The sequence below is a fragment of the Chelonoidis abingdonii genome, chromosome 11 (genome assembly GCF_003597395.2).
Source record: "Chelonoidis abingdonii isolate Lonesome George chromosome 11, CheloAbing_2.0, whole genome shotgun sequence".
NCBI classification, from domain to species: domain Eukaryota; kingdom Metazoa; phylum Chordata; order Testudines; family Testudinidae; genus Chelonoidis; species Chelonoidis abingdonii.
The window spans coordinates 25,913,880-25,928,441 of record NC_133779.1 but is presented as its reverse complement, the minus strand read 5'-3'; the positions used below and the strand labels follow the sequence as shown (position 1 = coordinate 25,928,441).

Below are 14,562 nucleotides of genomic sequence, written 5' to 3'. Positions count from 1 at the left end.
AAGGAGCCACATATTAACTCCTGAAGAGCCGCATGTTGCTCCAGAGCCACAGGTTGGCCACCCCTGTACTAATCTATTAGAGTTCTTGGAAGGGGTCAAAAACGTGGACAAGGGGGATCCAGTGGACACTGTGTACTTAGATTTCCAGAAAGCCTTTGATAAGGTCCCTCACCAAAGACTCTTATGTAAATTAAGTTGTCATGGGATAAGAGGGAAGGTCCTTTCATGGATTGAGAACTCGTTAAAAGACAGGGAACAAAGGGTAGGAATTAATGGTAAATTCTCAGAATGGAAAGGGGTAACTAGTGGGGTGCTCCCCAAGGGTCAGTCCTAGGACAATTCCTATTCAACTTATTCATAAATGATCTGGAGAAAGAGGTAAACAGTGAGGTGGGAAAGTTTGCAGATGATACTAAACTGCTCAAGATAGTTAAGATCAAAGCAGACTGTGAAGAACTTCAAAAAGAGCTCACAAAACTACATGATTGGGCAACAAAATGGCAAATGAAATTTAATGTGGTTAAATGTAAAGTAATGCACATTGGAAAAAATAACCTCAACTATACATACAATATGATGGGGGCTAATTTAGCTACAACTAATGAGGAAAGAGTTCTTGGAGTCATCGTGGATAGTTCTCCGAAGGTGTCCACGCAGTGCGCAGTCAAAAACGCAAAGACGATGTTAGGAATCATTAAAAAAAGGATAGTGGATAAGACAGTGTGAATTCTCAGATGGTGAATAAGGTGGGATCTCCCAGCGAAGGTTTTCTTGCACTCAGCATTCCTAGGGGCACTAGCCTTTGTGGATCCTCTGATGGCGAATCAGGTTTGAGCGCTCAGTGAAAGTTTTCCCGCACTCACAGCATTTATAAGGTTTCTCTCCTGTGTGGATCCTCTGATGTGTAATAAACTGTGAGTTCCGAGCGAACGTTTTCCCGCACTCGCAGCACTTATAGGGTTTCTCTCCAGTGTGGATCTGCTGATGGCAAATAAGGGCTGAACGCTGAGTGAAGGTTTTCCCGCACTCACTGCATTTATAGGGTCTCTCACCTGTGTGGATCCTCTGATGTCTAATAAGGGCTGAGTGCTGAAGAAAGCTTTTCCTGCACTCACAACATTCATATGGTTTGTCCCCAGTGTGGATCTTCTGATGTTTAATAAGGGCTGAGCTCTGAGGGAAGGTTTTCTCACACTCTCTGCATTCATACGGCCTTTCCCCTGTATGGATCCTCTGATGGTAAATAAGGGCTGAGCACCGAGAGAAAGTTTTCCTGCACTCACAGCATTCATAGGGTTTCTCCCTTGTGTGGATCCTCTGATGGCGAATAAGGCTTGAGCGCTCAGTGAAGGTTTTCCCACACTCACAGCATTCATAGGGTTTCTCTCCTGTGTGGATCCTCTGATGGCGAATAAGGGTTGAGTGCTGAGTGAAGGTTTTCCCACACTCACTGCATTCATAAGGTTTCTCCCCTGTGTGGATCCTCTGATGCCCAATGAGGTATGAGCGCCGAGCAAAGGTTTTCCCGCACTCATGGCATTCATAGGGTTTCTCTCCAGTGTGGATCCTCTGGTGTATAATAAGCTCTGAGCTACAAGCAAATGTTTTCCCGCACTCACAACATTTATAGGGTCTCTCTCCTGTGCGGATTCTCTGACGGTGTGTGCGCCTCCTGAACTTTATCCCACACTCAAAGCCCGTGTTCTCTCTCTCTTCTGTCAGGATTCTCTGCTGGGCTGTGGTTTTCTTCAGCCCTCTGTGAGTTCCCCGATAATTAACAGATATTCCAACTTTCTGCGCTGGTTGGTTTCCCTGCTGCTTCTCTGGCCTGTGCTGCCCCCGAGAGCCTTTTCCCTGCTCACAACTCCTGGACACACTCCCTGTGCTTCTTTGCAATAACGACCCACATGCTTCCACTTGCTCCTCTTCCTGCTGAGGAGTCTGCTCCATGGTCTCTCTCACTATCCCCTCACCTGATGGGACAGGGAAAGAAAAACCTCAGAAAGCAGAAGACAAAAGGAGGGAACAAACCAAGAGAATAGCTAGAGATGGAGAAAAACCAGGGACTGAATTTCCCCAAATTCTTCCCCAAAGGGGCAAGAGGAGGGGATCAATTCTGCATCCAGTTCACATCCAAACACTCCCCAGAGAAAAGGGAGTCTGGGGAGGGAATTACTGCCAGGAGTTAGGATGGGTAGGAAGCCATGAACAGTATCTGCCCTAAGGATATGACACCTGCTGGAGATCATCCTGAACCCAGAGACCTCACAAGGTCTTTGCTGGGAATCCCAGCTGTTTCCTTCAAACACTGAGAAGGTTTAATGATCCCTCACCCATGCAACTGCTTCTCAGGATCTCTCTTTCCCCTGAGCCCTGGAGATCTAGGGCCCACAGCTCTTCCCCTCGTTCCAGCTGGGAGATGACATCAGGTTTGGAAACTGGGAATCCTGCTCAGAGGAAAGAAGACCAGTAAGATCAGGTAACACGCAGAAGAAGAAGTTACTCAACTTGTGCATCAATGATGGTTCTTTGATATGTCTCTCTCTATGGGTGCTCCACTGTAGGTGCTAGTACATTAAAAACAGCTGTGTAGACTGGTGGCTTTCCACACTACTGTGCCCCTTTCAGGAGTCTGATTTGTCTTGCGTACCTCTGAGTTACACCTCATTTAAAAACTACTTGCTCACAAAATCAGACATAAAATACAAAAGGGTCACCGCACACTGTGAATTGCTGACTTGCTCATTTTTACCATATAATTATAAAATACATAATTGGAATATAAATATTGTACTTACATTTCAGTATATAGTATATAGATGAGCATAAACAAGTCATTGTATGAAATTTTACTTTGTACTGACTTGGCTAGTAATTTTTCTATAGCAACTCTGGAAGACCTCTGCGTAACCAAGGGGTACACATACCTCTGGTGTAGACACTGCAGCTCAGGCTTAAGAGACCGAGCTCCAGACCAATCTGCAACCACTCTCTCTCCGTTGCCCTGTCTTTTTGCCCTGGATAGCAGCAAACTTAAGCCCAGTCTGTTTGTACCCTAGTTCCTGTGTCCAAAAGGGCAGGGCAGTTGTGTTCCCATGTTCCGCTTCCCTCAGACCCAGTCATTACACATTAACCTCCAGTCTTTGAGACTTCCATTGTTCAGTGTGCTTCATACATATGTGGACAGTCCTTGATAGTGTTTCCATGTAAATGGAGACAGGTCTATGCTACTTTAACAGGAATTACATCCCCATCCCAGGAGAGGAATTCACTCCTTCACACCCAGTGACTAACAAAGCACATTGAGACGGAAGCTGACCCATGCATATTTTTCATTAAAAAAAACTACTAAATAAAGCCCCCATTCTCCAGCGGGAGACAAGGTCAAAATGAAGGGCTAGGATAATGAATCATAAAATCACAGAAACACAGGGGTAAAAGGACCTCAAGATGTCAGCTAGTCCATCCTCCAGCCCTGAGGCAGGACCAAGTATACACAAACTATGTGTCTAACCTCTTCTTAAAAACCTCCAGTGACCAGCATTCCACAACCTCTCTTGGGAACGTATTCCTGTACTTATCTGTACTCACAGTTGGAAAGTTTTTCCTAATATCCAACCTAGACATCCAATGCTGCAGAACAAGCCAGTTACTACTTCTCCCCACCTTAACCCTAACCAGGAGAGGAGAAGAGAAGACCAGATTTCAAGACGACAACCATGGTCAGTGGTGTCAGACAGCTGACAGGTCAAGGAGGAGGATGGAATGCTGGTTCTAAGCTTTGCCTAGGGACAGGTCATTAGAGACTTCAGCAAAAGCAGCCTCAGCCCTAGCCCTAGCCCTAAGTGCTACAATCTCTGACTCCCTGAATCCTTCCCTTCCTACCCCCCACCAGAACCTCCTGTGATGGGTTGGGTCACAGAGACGCCCTTGGGACTGTCACCTGAGATGCTGGAACTACCTCTGAGCCCAAAGTTCTGTCAGTTAGCGATGTGAAAAATCTCATCCCTACCTGACATAAACTGCAGCAAAAGCTGTAGTGTCGACACAGTTACAGTGGCAAAAAAGTCCATTAAACAGAAAATCAAGGAAATTAAACACTCAAAGTACATGAAGCAGAGTTAAGGATGCCTAGTGCTGCCTCGGGCCCTTCCAGCACATGGATGGTGGTGAAAAATAAAACCTCTGAAAACCAGGGAATGAAGAATTAAACTACACACCACCTCTGCAATGCAACCTTAACTCTGCCCTTACCCCTAGCCCTGGAGCTGGCAAATGACCTTTGCACCACCCTCCCAGTGACAACAAACTTTTCAAGGAAAGGGCCAATTTTTCATCTCTTGCAGGCTTCATGTCAGGACAGGATGCCTTTCTGGAAGATGTTTTCATCAAACACAAGGTATTCAGTGCACTACAATGGTAACTGGACGAAACTCCATGGCCCATATTACACGGGAGGTCAGACTAGATGACCCAACAGTCTCCCCTGGCCTTAAAATGTATTGATCGACAGAAGGAAGGACTAAGGACATGCCACTGTGTGTTTTATGTTCCTCAGATCTGAACAGCAGCATTTATCCACAGGCACTCCAGCGGCGTGCACCTTGCCCTGTACTTTTACATGAACGGTGGAGGGACTAATTGAAGCAGCCTGGCAGAGCTATGACAAGAAAAGAGGTGCATGTGAAACTGGAAGGAACAGGTATTCCTCATTTCAGTGCTGACTGCTGTAGACTGCGTCAATAAAGGTGAACAAGGGTGTGTTCTTGCCACAAGGATTGTCAGCAGACTGGTGCCATACATGCTAGGGATCTTCGGGGCTCAGGGAGGAGTAAGCGAAGGCAACGACTCAGAAGGAATCCTCACTGGAAGGGTAAAGAGGTGGTGACATTATGAAAGTCTGAGATGGATTGTGTGCAGTAGGCTCAGTGTCTGAGCGCAGGTCAGGGCAGGCAGCTTCTGTTCCCTACATCGGACCTATCCCCAAGTTTTGCCTTAGCAAAGAGACTGTGTTAGTGTTTGTGCTACTGCGCCTGTGCTCTGCTCCCAAAGTGTTCTGTAGCGGGGAGGGCCGAGCGCTGGTCTATGGGTCACTGGCCTGTCGCTGAAACAGGGCAACGCTGAGGGTGCATTGTGAACCTTAACTCTTCATTTCCCCTTCTAAGAACCATGGGGACGGGAATCCTTACCCAGCGAGGTGACGTTCTCATAGTTTTCCTGCATGACGTCTCTGCAGAGGGCTCTCTGAGCGGGGTCCAGCAGAGCCCACTCTTCCCTGGTGAAATACACAGCCACCTCCTCGAAAGTCACTGGCCCCTGAAACAGCAAGAGCCCCCCACTCTGCACCTGCTGCCCAGTGACAACCCCACCGCTCAGAGGGGAGAGGCCAATCACATGGAAGCTCTGGGAGGCAGGCAAGATCACACCCCCTCCCCATCAGAGCAACCAGGAGACATCAGGGTGAGGGGAGAAAGAGAGAGAGTCCGTCGCCCCTTCTAGCAGACAGAGATGGCAGCAGTCTTCACATTCAACACTCACCTACCAGCCAGAAGCTGATACAGGAGATGGAGTCCCCAGCAGGGTCCAGGGACAGCCCCCTGGCAGGAATCCCAACACCCTCCCCAGTGCCAGCAGTTGGATGGGATGGGATGGGGTGTCTTCCCCGGGCCTCACTGGTGGTTGCCCTCTGGCTGGTAGGTTCAGACTCCAGTATTGGAGGCTGGTACGTTTCCCCAGCCCAGTCTGGGGGGGTGTTTCCTCCTGACCAATTAGGGAATTTCCACCCACAAATCCCATGGGTCTGTTGCTAGAATCTAGGCCCCATCGTAAACTAATCCCAGCAGGTTTGTCACACCCTCTCCCCTCCCTTTCTCCACCCTGAGTATTTCCTGCCCCCGTCCCAGCTCCTGAGCACCCCCAGAAGCACCCATCTCCTATGTCTTTACTGCCTTTCTCCCGCCAACAGGGGCCCACCAGCAACTCCCCGATAATCCCTACCTGAGCTGGCCCCACGGCAGCCATTTCACTTCCCTGGTCCCTGGAAGGATGGGATGTAACGCTGCAGCCTGTCAGGGCAAGAAGGGGACGTGTCAGAACAGGACAGTAACATCACACCTCAATTCCCCCCGGCTCTTTCCCCACAGACTGATGTTCTCGACTCTTATCATGCAAACAACAGAAATATTCAAAACACAATTAGTAATCGGGGAGGGGGGGGGCTTTAACTACCCAGACACCTGTTAGAAAAGGAATTAAACAAACACAAAGCGTCCAGTAAGTTCTTGGAATGTGTTGGGGACACCTGTTTGCTTCAGAAGATGGACGTAGTAACCAGGGGACGGGCATTTCAGGGTTGATTCCGACAAACAGGCAGGATTTTGTTAGGAAATGGAAGGTGGAAAGTAGGGTTACCATATTTGAACGTTCAAAAAAGAGGACATTCGGGGGAGGGGGGGAGCCCCACCTCCTATTCAGTCCCTCCCACTTCCCTCCCCCTGACTGCCTCCCACAGAACCCCCAACCCATCCAACCCCCCCCTGCTCCTTGTACCCTGATCACCCCCTCCTGGGACTCCTGCCCCTAACCATCCCCCGGGAACCCACCCTCTATCTAAGCCTCCCTTCTCCTTGTCGCTGACTGCCCCCTCCTGAGACTCCCACCATCCTAACTGTTCCCCTAGGACTCCATCCTCTACTTGTTCCCTGACTGCCCCGCCCCCTATCCACATCCCCGCCCCCTGACAAACCCCCGGGACTCCCATGCCTATCCAATCACTCCCTGTCCCCTGACTGCCCCCCTGACCCATCTAACCCCCCCTGCTCCCTGCCCCATGACTGCCCTGACCCCTCTCCACACCCCCGCCCCCTGACAGGCCCTCTCCCAGAACCCCTGACCCATCCAATCCCCCTTCTCCCTCTACCCTGAGGCTGCAGAGGAGGGAGGGGAGCCAGGGAGAAGGGGAGGGGCTCTGGCTGCCAGAGGCTGCAATGCGAGAAGCTCAATCCGGCTCAGCCTCTCTGTCAGCTGCACGACGCTCTGCATGGGGAGGGAAATCCCAGAACTTTTGAGAGTTTTACAAACTCCCCCCTAGACTTTATAACCCAAAAAGCCGAACATGTCCAAGAGAATCCGGATGCATGGTAACCCTAGTGGAAAGCAATATGGGCAAAATCGTTCATGAAATGATGATTTCATGATTCTAAGAGAAGGAAGGTGTTACAGCAGGAAAATAAGGACAACAGACTTCAGAAAGGCAGACTTCAACGAACTCTGAAAACTGTACGAGTGTGACATTTCCCTCAATATTCTTTACGAAAACGAATATGTGATAACAGAGATGTACTTTGTGCAAGATGGGTCTTGTCAGATATCATTGGAAAGGTTATAATTTACTGACATGCATCCGACGAAGTGGGTACTCACCCACGAAAGCTCATGCTCCAGTACGTCTGTTAGTTTAAAAAGTGCCACAGCACTCTTTGCTGAATTTACTGACTGTGATTATGCAATTTGTGTGCACATATCATTTCTGTATCTGAAGCTGGGAATATTGACTATGTATTTGTATTTCAACTATGCTACTTTGGGTGACGCCCACTGCTAACATTTCAGGTACAACAATGGAAAAGTCAGACAGGGCGGATGGGCCATCAGCGAAGACAATGGACTGTGAAAAGGATTCATACTGCCAATGACTCCTGGACACTGTGATACTACAGAGTAAGATGGTCTTGTCACCGGATACTCAACATTATCTGGGACTTCTTGTAACTTTCCACTGGAAGGGAAGGGGGATCAAGTTTGGGAAACAAAGGATTTCCACCTTATGTAAATCCTATTTAAGGGTAGGAAGGCAAATGAGATTACTCTTCTCCATGGCCTGTGTGCCCAAGAAGAGAGACTGCTAAAGCCCCCTGAAGAGACGGATGCGGGGGGAAGGGGGTGGAGTCCAGACTGAGACAGGGGTCCAGTCTGAAAAGAAATAGAACTGGAACTCTGAACCAGAGACACTTTGCAACCTGCCTGAAATAAGATTTAGAGTAAGAAATTACATTGTCAAGTATCAGAGGGGTAGCCGTATTAGTCTGGATCGGTAAAAAACGACAAAGAGTCCTGTCGCACCTAATAGATTAACAGATGTATTGGAGCATAAGCTTTCGTGGGTGAATACCCACTTCGTCAGATGAACGGAGCAGAAATTTCCAGAGGCAGGTATAAATATGAAGGCAAGAATCAGGCTAGAGATAACGAGGTTAGTTCAATCAGGGAGGATGAGGCCCTCTTCTAGCAGAGGAGGTGTGAACACCAAGGGAGAAGAAACTGCTTTTTTAGTTGGCTAGCCATTCACAGTCTTTGTTTAATCCTGCGCTGATGGAGTCAAATTTGCAAATGAACTGAAGCTCAGCAGTTTCTCTTTGAAGTCTTAAGGCTGAAGAAGACCAAAGGAGACAAGGAACCCCAAGGAGAAGAATTCACCTTCAAGACCCAGCCTAAGATAACAGCTGCCAGGACTCTCCTGCACAACCGTGATGTGCGGCAGCTAAGATCCAGAGACTGACCTTGCTTGGCCAACAGGGGAAGGTTGCCTGCCTGTACCAGGATTGGTGGGCATGACACTGTGTGCTTAGTATGTGTATTCTACTTGTTTGGGAATTGTCAATAAATAGAGGATAAGGATATTACTGTGTGAGGCTCTTTCAGTGGCTAAAGATCCTGCCAACCCGCAGGAAGATGCACCCTGAGCCCCAGGAATTGGGTAAGGGTGGAAGTATACATTAACAGGGTTATACCTTGATCCCTAGGAATTGGGTAAAGGTGTGTGTGTCCCTACAGCATGGAAGAGTTAGAGAAATGTTTGCGGGTATCAGATTTGGTGGAGAGAATGCAGGCAGCCTAAGGTCATTTGGACCGAATTGATCCAGCCAAACACAGTAATAGCAGAGTACTTGTGGCATTGTGTTAAAGGGCGACCACCTGCTTGGTAGAATGTTCACCTTGAAGCAACAGGAGGGAATGGAAACCAAGCAAAGGGACCAGGAGGGGTGGGTATTAGCTGAGGAGGTAGCGGAAAGGGGTCCATGCCCAGGGGGACAAGATTTGTTCCAGTGGAGAGATGCCCTGGATTCTGCTTATAACGGGTTTGAAGCATTCTGTAAGTGCATGAAACCAAAACCAACACCAAAGAAAAGGGCTGTGAAAGCAGCAACAGCCTGGGCATTGTGGAAAACAGTCACCAATCTCTCCAGCCTGGTAGCACTCCAGGAAAGGCAACTGGAGGATTACAAATTTGATTTGGCTGTAGTCAAGGACATTCTGGCTCAGTACAAGGCATCTGAATGTGCCAATGCAGCCTCTGCATTACAGAACGTAACCACTCTGCAAGCAAAAAACAGGAGACTGAGCAGCTAAAGCTGACAGTGGAAAGCCTGAATAGTGAGCTCTCTGAGTTGCAATTGAATCTGGGAGATGCACAGGCAGCTGTTAGAGCAGTGTCACAGGAAAATAAGGATTGGGCCCAGACAGGCAGTGATCAAACAGCCTGCAGGCAGCGAATAGAGAAGCTGGAAAGCATGTTAGGGGCCCAGAGAGGCATAGTGGCAGCGATACAGGGGAGTGTGAGCATGGGCACTAGGGACACAGACACTTGGAATAGGACTAGTTGGAAGGATCCTGGATGCCCATACTCGCCAGATGTTCTTCCTGAGGGGCCCTATGCCCCTGCACACAGGGAAGTGCAGGATTTGAAATGAAAGACACAAGAGCTCAATCCTGTGGCTCCAGTGATCACAAGGGTGGTAACTAGTGAGGAACCTAACCCAGATGATGCACAACAGCAAAGGCAAACCAGGAAAACCATTACTGAGGCTTCTGATTTTTACCCCAGATCAGGTCCAGGCATCTGCTCAGCTACTGGGACCCCTAGAGGAGGACACATGTCTGGACTGGATGGTGAAGGTGTTGTCCCAGACTGGGTGGAGGCTGGCAGATTATGAGGTTCTGGTCCAGGCCTGTACTAGTGCCTCTGATTGGGCAGTAATTGTATGTGATTAAGAAGGAGATTTTGGCCATGGCCTCTGGGGTTGTGCCAGTGGTTCGAGGAACTGCCCCTGATTTAGATACAGTGGCTTTTAAGACTGCATTGCTTGATGGTTTAAATTCAACAATGAAAGTGATTCTAGGACCCATAGATCCAGGTACGGGATACCCAGAGTTAAAGCAGGATATTTTTCGAGCAGCGACACTTTTTCGAGACTCACACGGACAGGCAGGAAAACAAAATAAGGACAGGAGACTAGAGCCTGTACAGGCAGTAACTTTTGCCAGCAATAGACCCCCAGATCTCCGAGGGGAGCCAGGGGAAAAGGGGCCTGATGCACAGCGGCATGGCAAAGGAAGAGGACAGAGGGGTGCAATGAGCAGCAGAGGAGCATGAGGAAGAAATGTGTATCAGGCGCAGAATAGAGGCCATTTGGCTGAGGGTGCAAAAGATACACTGAGAGTGGAAGTGTGGAAGAAACTCATGATGGCTGGGGAGCCAAAAGAGAGATGGGATGGGAAGCCCACAAGTGAGTTACTACAGAGGGCTGCCCAGTTAGAGAGGCAAGAGGAAGTGGCTGACGGGACTCCTGTTAATCCCATAACAGACCCTGAACCATCAGCACCCCCTCAGTAGGAGTGCCCACCTCCCAGGACTCCAACTAAGGTTGTGGCTCAACTTCAGTATGACAAATGGGGGCGTCCCACTGTAGGATCAGTGATGGGGAGGGCGGGGGAACAGAGATGCCCCACTACGCCAATCGAAACTGGAGCATCAGTCTGTGTGCTTAGAGAGCACTGGGTTCTCAGAGATGCTGTGGAAACAAAGCAGTCAACCCAGCTGGTGTTGAAAGCCTCTATTACGAGACCAATCCTGACCCGTGTAGGGAATCAGGAGTCATGGATCAAATACTGTGTTCAGAAACAGCATCCCACAGTGAATGGGAACAAGGAGGGTGGAATATTGAAAAAGCCTTACCTTAATCAGGGGGGCTGATAGTGGATTTAGCCAACGGACTCTTATGGGCAAATGGTGAAGAGCCAGCAGAAACAGACATTAATGCCACACATAGATGTGCGGCTGTAAAGGCCCCAGAAGGAGGGCAAGCAGAAGATGACGACCCATGGGTGAAAAAGTTTCCTGGAATTTGGGCTAAAAATAAATTGGAGTGTGGAAATGTGGTATATGTGCTATAAAATGGGTGAAAACGTTGTTGAAAGGCTGTACTCAGCCAGTAATGGCTAGTGGTTCACTGTCCAACTGAGAGGATGTAGACAAAGGGTCTCAAACTCAAATGACCACGAGGACTAGTACCTTGGCCTGAGGGTCACATCACTGACACGCCCTCTGCTGCCTCCAAGCCCCACCACCACTCCACCCCTTCCTTGAGGCCCTGCCCCTGCCATAGTCCCATCTCTTCACACCTCAGGGGTGCAGGAGGGGTGCAGGTGGGGCAGGGGCTCAGGGCAGGGAGTTGGAGTGCAGGAGGGATTTAAGGGGGGAAGGGGGTTCAGCTGCAGGAGGGGTTTGGGAGGCGGGCTCTAGACCGGCGCACACCAGGGGCAGGGCAGGCTCTCTGCCTGCCTACCTGCTCAGCCCCCACATTGTTCCCGAAGCAGCCGGAACCTGGGAAAGGGGGAGCACAGGGGTCTGTGCGTTGCCCTGGCCTCTCCTCCAAGTACCTTCCCTGAAGCTCCCATTTGCCGCGGTTCCCCGTTCCTGGCCAATGGGAGCTGTGGGGAGCAGTTCCTGGAAGCAAGGGCAGCACACAGACCCCTGTGCCCCCCATCCCTCAGGTTCCAGCTGCTTCCCGGAGCAGCACAGGGGCAGGGCAGGCAGGCAGGGAGCCTGGCGTGCTCCCAGTGCGTGCTGAGCTGGAGCCGCTCTAGGTAAATGTTGCGGAGGGCGGCTGCGGGAGGCGGAGGAGGGCCGCAGGGAACTGGTGGGCCGCAGAAAATAACCCTGCGTGTTTGAGACCCCTGATGTCTACAATGGGGTCCCCAGGGGCCAGTCCTGGATGTGATATATTGAATATTTTCACAAATTACTTGGATAATGGACTGGAGAGCATGCTGTCTAAATACACAGACAGCAGCAGCTGCGAGGGGCTGCAAGCGCGTTGGAGGACAGGATTAGAATTCAAGGTAACATTTACACACGGGAGAAGTGGGCTGAATGAACAAGATGAAATTCAGTAAAGACAAGTGCCAAGTACTAGACTTAGGGAGAAAGCCAAATGCCTAATTATGAAGTGGGGAATAGCTGGCTAGGGTGTAATACTACTGGAAATGATCGGGGGTTACAGTGGATCACAAACTGAATGAGTCAACGATGTGACTCAATTGTGAAAAAACCTAATTAAGCACTGGACTAGATTAGCAAGAGAGGTGGTGGAATCCCCACCATCGGAGGTTTTACAGGACAGGTTGGACAAACAGCTCAGTGCTGGGGGCTGGATTAATTGCCCTCTCAAGGTTCACTCCAGCCCTAACATACTGTAACTCCTCACTTAACGTTGTAGTTATGTTCTTGACAAATGCAACTTCCAGTGAAACGATGTTAAACAAATCCAATTTTCCCGTAAGATTTAATGTAAATGCAGGAGGTTAGGTCCCAAGGAAATTTTTTTGGGGGCAGACAAAATGCATATACAGTACTGTCCTGTGGTTGGGAAGTGCCCCCGGCTTACCTCACAGAGGCACAGTCCGCTGCAGGCAAGGATGCTAGGAAGCACCTTTTGCAGCAGCAGCGACAGCTTCCCCGGAGAAGTACAGGTGCCAACTTTGCCAGGAATGCTCCAGGCCCGCCTCTTCATGTCCCCGCTCCACTTCAGGGCCACCTCTTCCCACCCCCACTCCACCTCCTCTCCAGAGCACACCACATCCCTCCCCGCCGTCCTGTTTGGCAGCACTTAGGACTTTCTGGGAGGGAGGGGGAGGAGTGGAGACGCAGCACTTCCGCGTCTCCACTCCTCCCAGAAAGTTCTAAGCGTCGCCAAACGGGACGCGCTGTGAGGGAGGGAGGGAGGGAGAGGAGGGGGAGAAGAGGAACTTGGACAATGCTCCCTTGTAAAGTCGCTGCTCTTCCACAGAATCTTACAAGCAGTGGACAGAGCAGGCAGCCAAACAACGTTATAAGGGAGCATTGCACAACTTTAAACGAGCATGTTCCCTAAATGAGCAGTGACATAACTTTGAAACAATGTTAAGCGGGAGGACGTTAAGTGAGGAGTTACTGTACTATGAGTCTATGCTGGGGAAATGTTTGGTCACTTGATTACAGTACTGACCAGCCCCTCCCACTAGTCCGAAACCACCAAGACATTTTGAAACTCTCCCAGTAACAAAGTCTGGGAATCAAATGGGAGAGAAGAGCAGAACAAACAGAGTGACACTGGGGGATTCCCTCTGACACTGTACCCAGAGCAGCACGCTCCCATCGCAGGGGGAACAGGGAGAGTCAGGAACTGGCTTTCCCTCCCCCTGCACCTCATCTTGATCATAGCAAAGTGAATCTGCCCAGGGATGCAACAATATGTGTGTGGGGGCCGGTCAGAAATTGAGGAATCTCTCTCCCCAATTATTTCTCCCATTTCCCTTTTTAGTCTCTGTCTCCTTTTTCTTCTTGTGTCTCCCTTCCCCTCTCTCTCCCGCTCTGGCTGACAGCCAGTCCTGGGGGCTTGCTCTCCTACAGCTGGATCGGATCCTGTAGTTACTAAGGGGAGGAGAGATATGGGGTGGGGAGGGGCTGTTCGTGCAGTGTCACTCTCATGCCCAGTCCCTAAGGTCTCTATGAATCACCTGGCATCTCTGACTCAGATGTCGGTGTAGGCAGAGCCTTGGGTTGACCTATGGGGCTAATTACAGGAGAAAATCCTCACCTTGGCTGGGTACAGAGGAAGCTTTACTCACGGTCACTCCCCAGCCCCGATCCTGCTGGGGGAGCAGCAGCTGCTCAGCCTGGGCTCTCAGATCGCCATGGTGGCAGCAGCGTCTGAACCAGGAAGCTCAACCCTAATATCCTGAGGCAGAGAAAGAGACAGAGAGAAGCTGAGTAACTTTCTCTCCTTTAGCAACAACTGAAACCCCCTCCCCACAGAGACACACCCTAATCTGATCTGCCCCCATGTTAATTTGGAGTGACTCCCTGTTCTCACTTGCAGTGACTCCGGATTAACACGCGTCTCAGTGAGACCGGAAACGTAGCTCAGGAAGGAGGAGGCCAGACTCCTTTTAAAGGGATCATTGCAGCAGGGGAATCAAACCTCCTTCCACCCCCCTCACTCCCCATATCCTGAGAGGGATTCACAGCAACAGTTTTCCACCCCCTCTGCCTGACAGCACCTCCTTTAACACTGTCTGCCCCTCCCCCACCCCTGAGGCCTGACTTTCATCCCCCCCTCCTGATCCTCCTAATTCAACCATACTGCCCCTCCCCCCTCTGCTGATTTTCCGCCCCCACCGCCTGACCCCCCCCATTTCCCCATCTGCCCCCCCACCCCGGCTGATTTTCCAGCCCACCCCTGA

General features: G+C 50.1%; 3 protein-coding genes across 5 annotated transcripts in view; 1 reads left to right on the top strand and 2 right to left on the bottom strand.

Moving 5' to 3' along the window:
* The window catches only part of LOC116824014 (uncharacterized), a 585,485-nt gene that overhangs the window by 43,717 nt on the left and 527,206 nt on the right, over positions 1–14,562 (bottom strand).
* Positions 1–14,562, top strand: part of LOC116823303 (uncharacterized) — a 703,657-nt gene that overhangs the window by 532,737 nt on the left and 156,358 nt on the right. The gene's annotated exons all lie outside the window — the stretch shown is intronic.
* Positions 318–14,368, bottom strand: LOC116824746 (uncharacterized). 3 transcript variants are annotated; one of them, XM_075070390.1, is made up of 6 exons: positions 14,143–14,368; positions 13,917–14,057; positions 5,998–6,065; positions 5,190–5,316; positions 2,334–2,447; positions 318–1,973 (listed from the first exon to the last, which is right to left on the bottom strand). In XM_075070390.1, the coding sequence occupies exons 3-6, from the start codon at positions 6,019–6,021 to the stop codon at positions 796–798; spliced, it is 1,443 nt and encodes a 480-aa protein (XP_074926491.1). In that variant the 5' UTR covers positions 6,022–6,065; positions 13,917–14,057; positions 14,143–14,368; the 3' UTR covers positions 318–795. The 3 variants fall into 3 exon arrangements, with proteins under 3 accessions (XP_074926491.1, XP_074926490.1, XP_074926489.1); XM_075070389.1 differs by having other exon boundaries at positions 5,998–6,159; positions 14,193–14,368; XM_075070388.1 differs by lacking the exons at positions 13,917–14,057; positions 14,143–14,368 and adding an exon at positions 13,837–13,892.

Coding starts and splice junctions, on each gene's coding strand:
- LOC116824746 (XM_075070388.1), bottom strand. Junction 2,448..5,189: donor TGAGAACGTCACCTCGCTGG/GTAAGGATTCCC, acceptor TCCTCTGAGCAG/GATTCCCAGTTTCCAAACCT. Junction 1,974..2,333: donor CCTGAGAAGCAGTTGCATGG/GTGAGGGATCAT, acceptor CTGTCCCATCAG/GTGAGGGGATAGTGAGAGAG.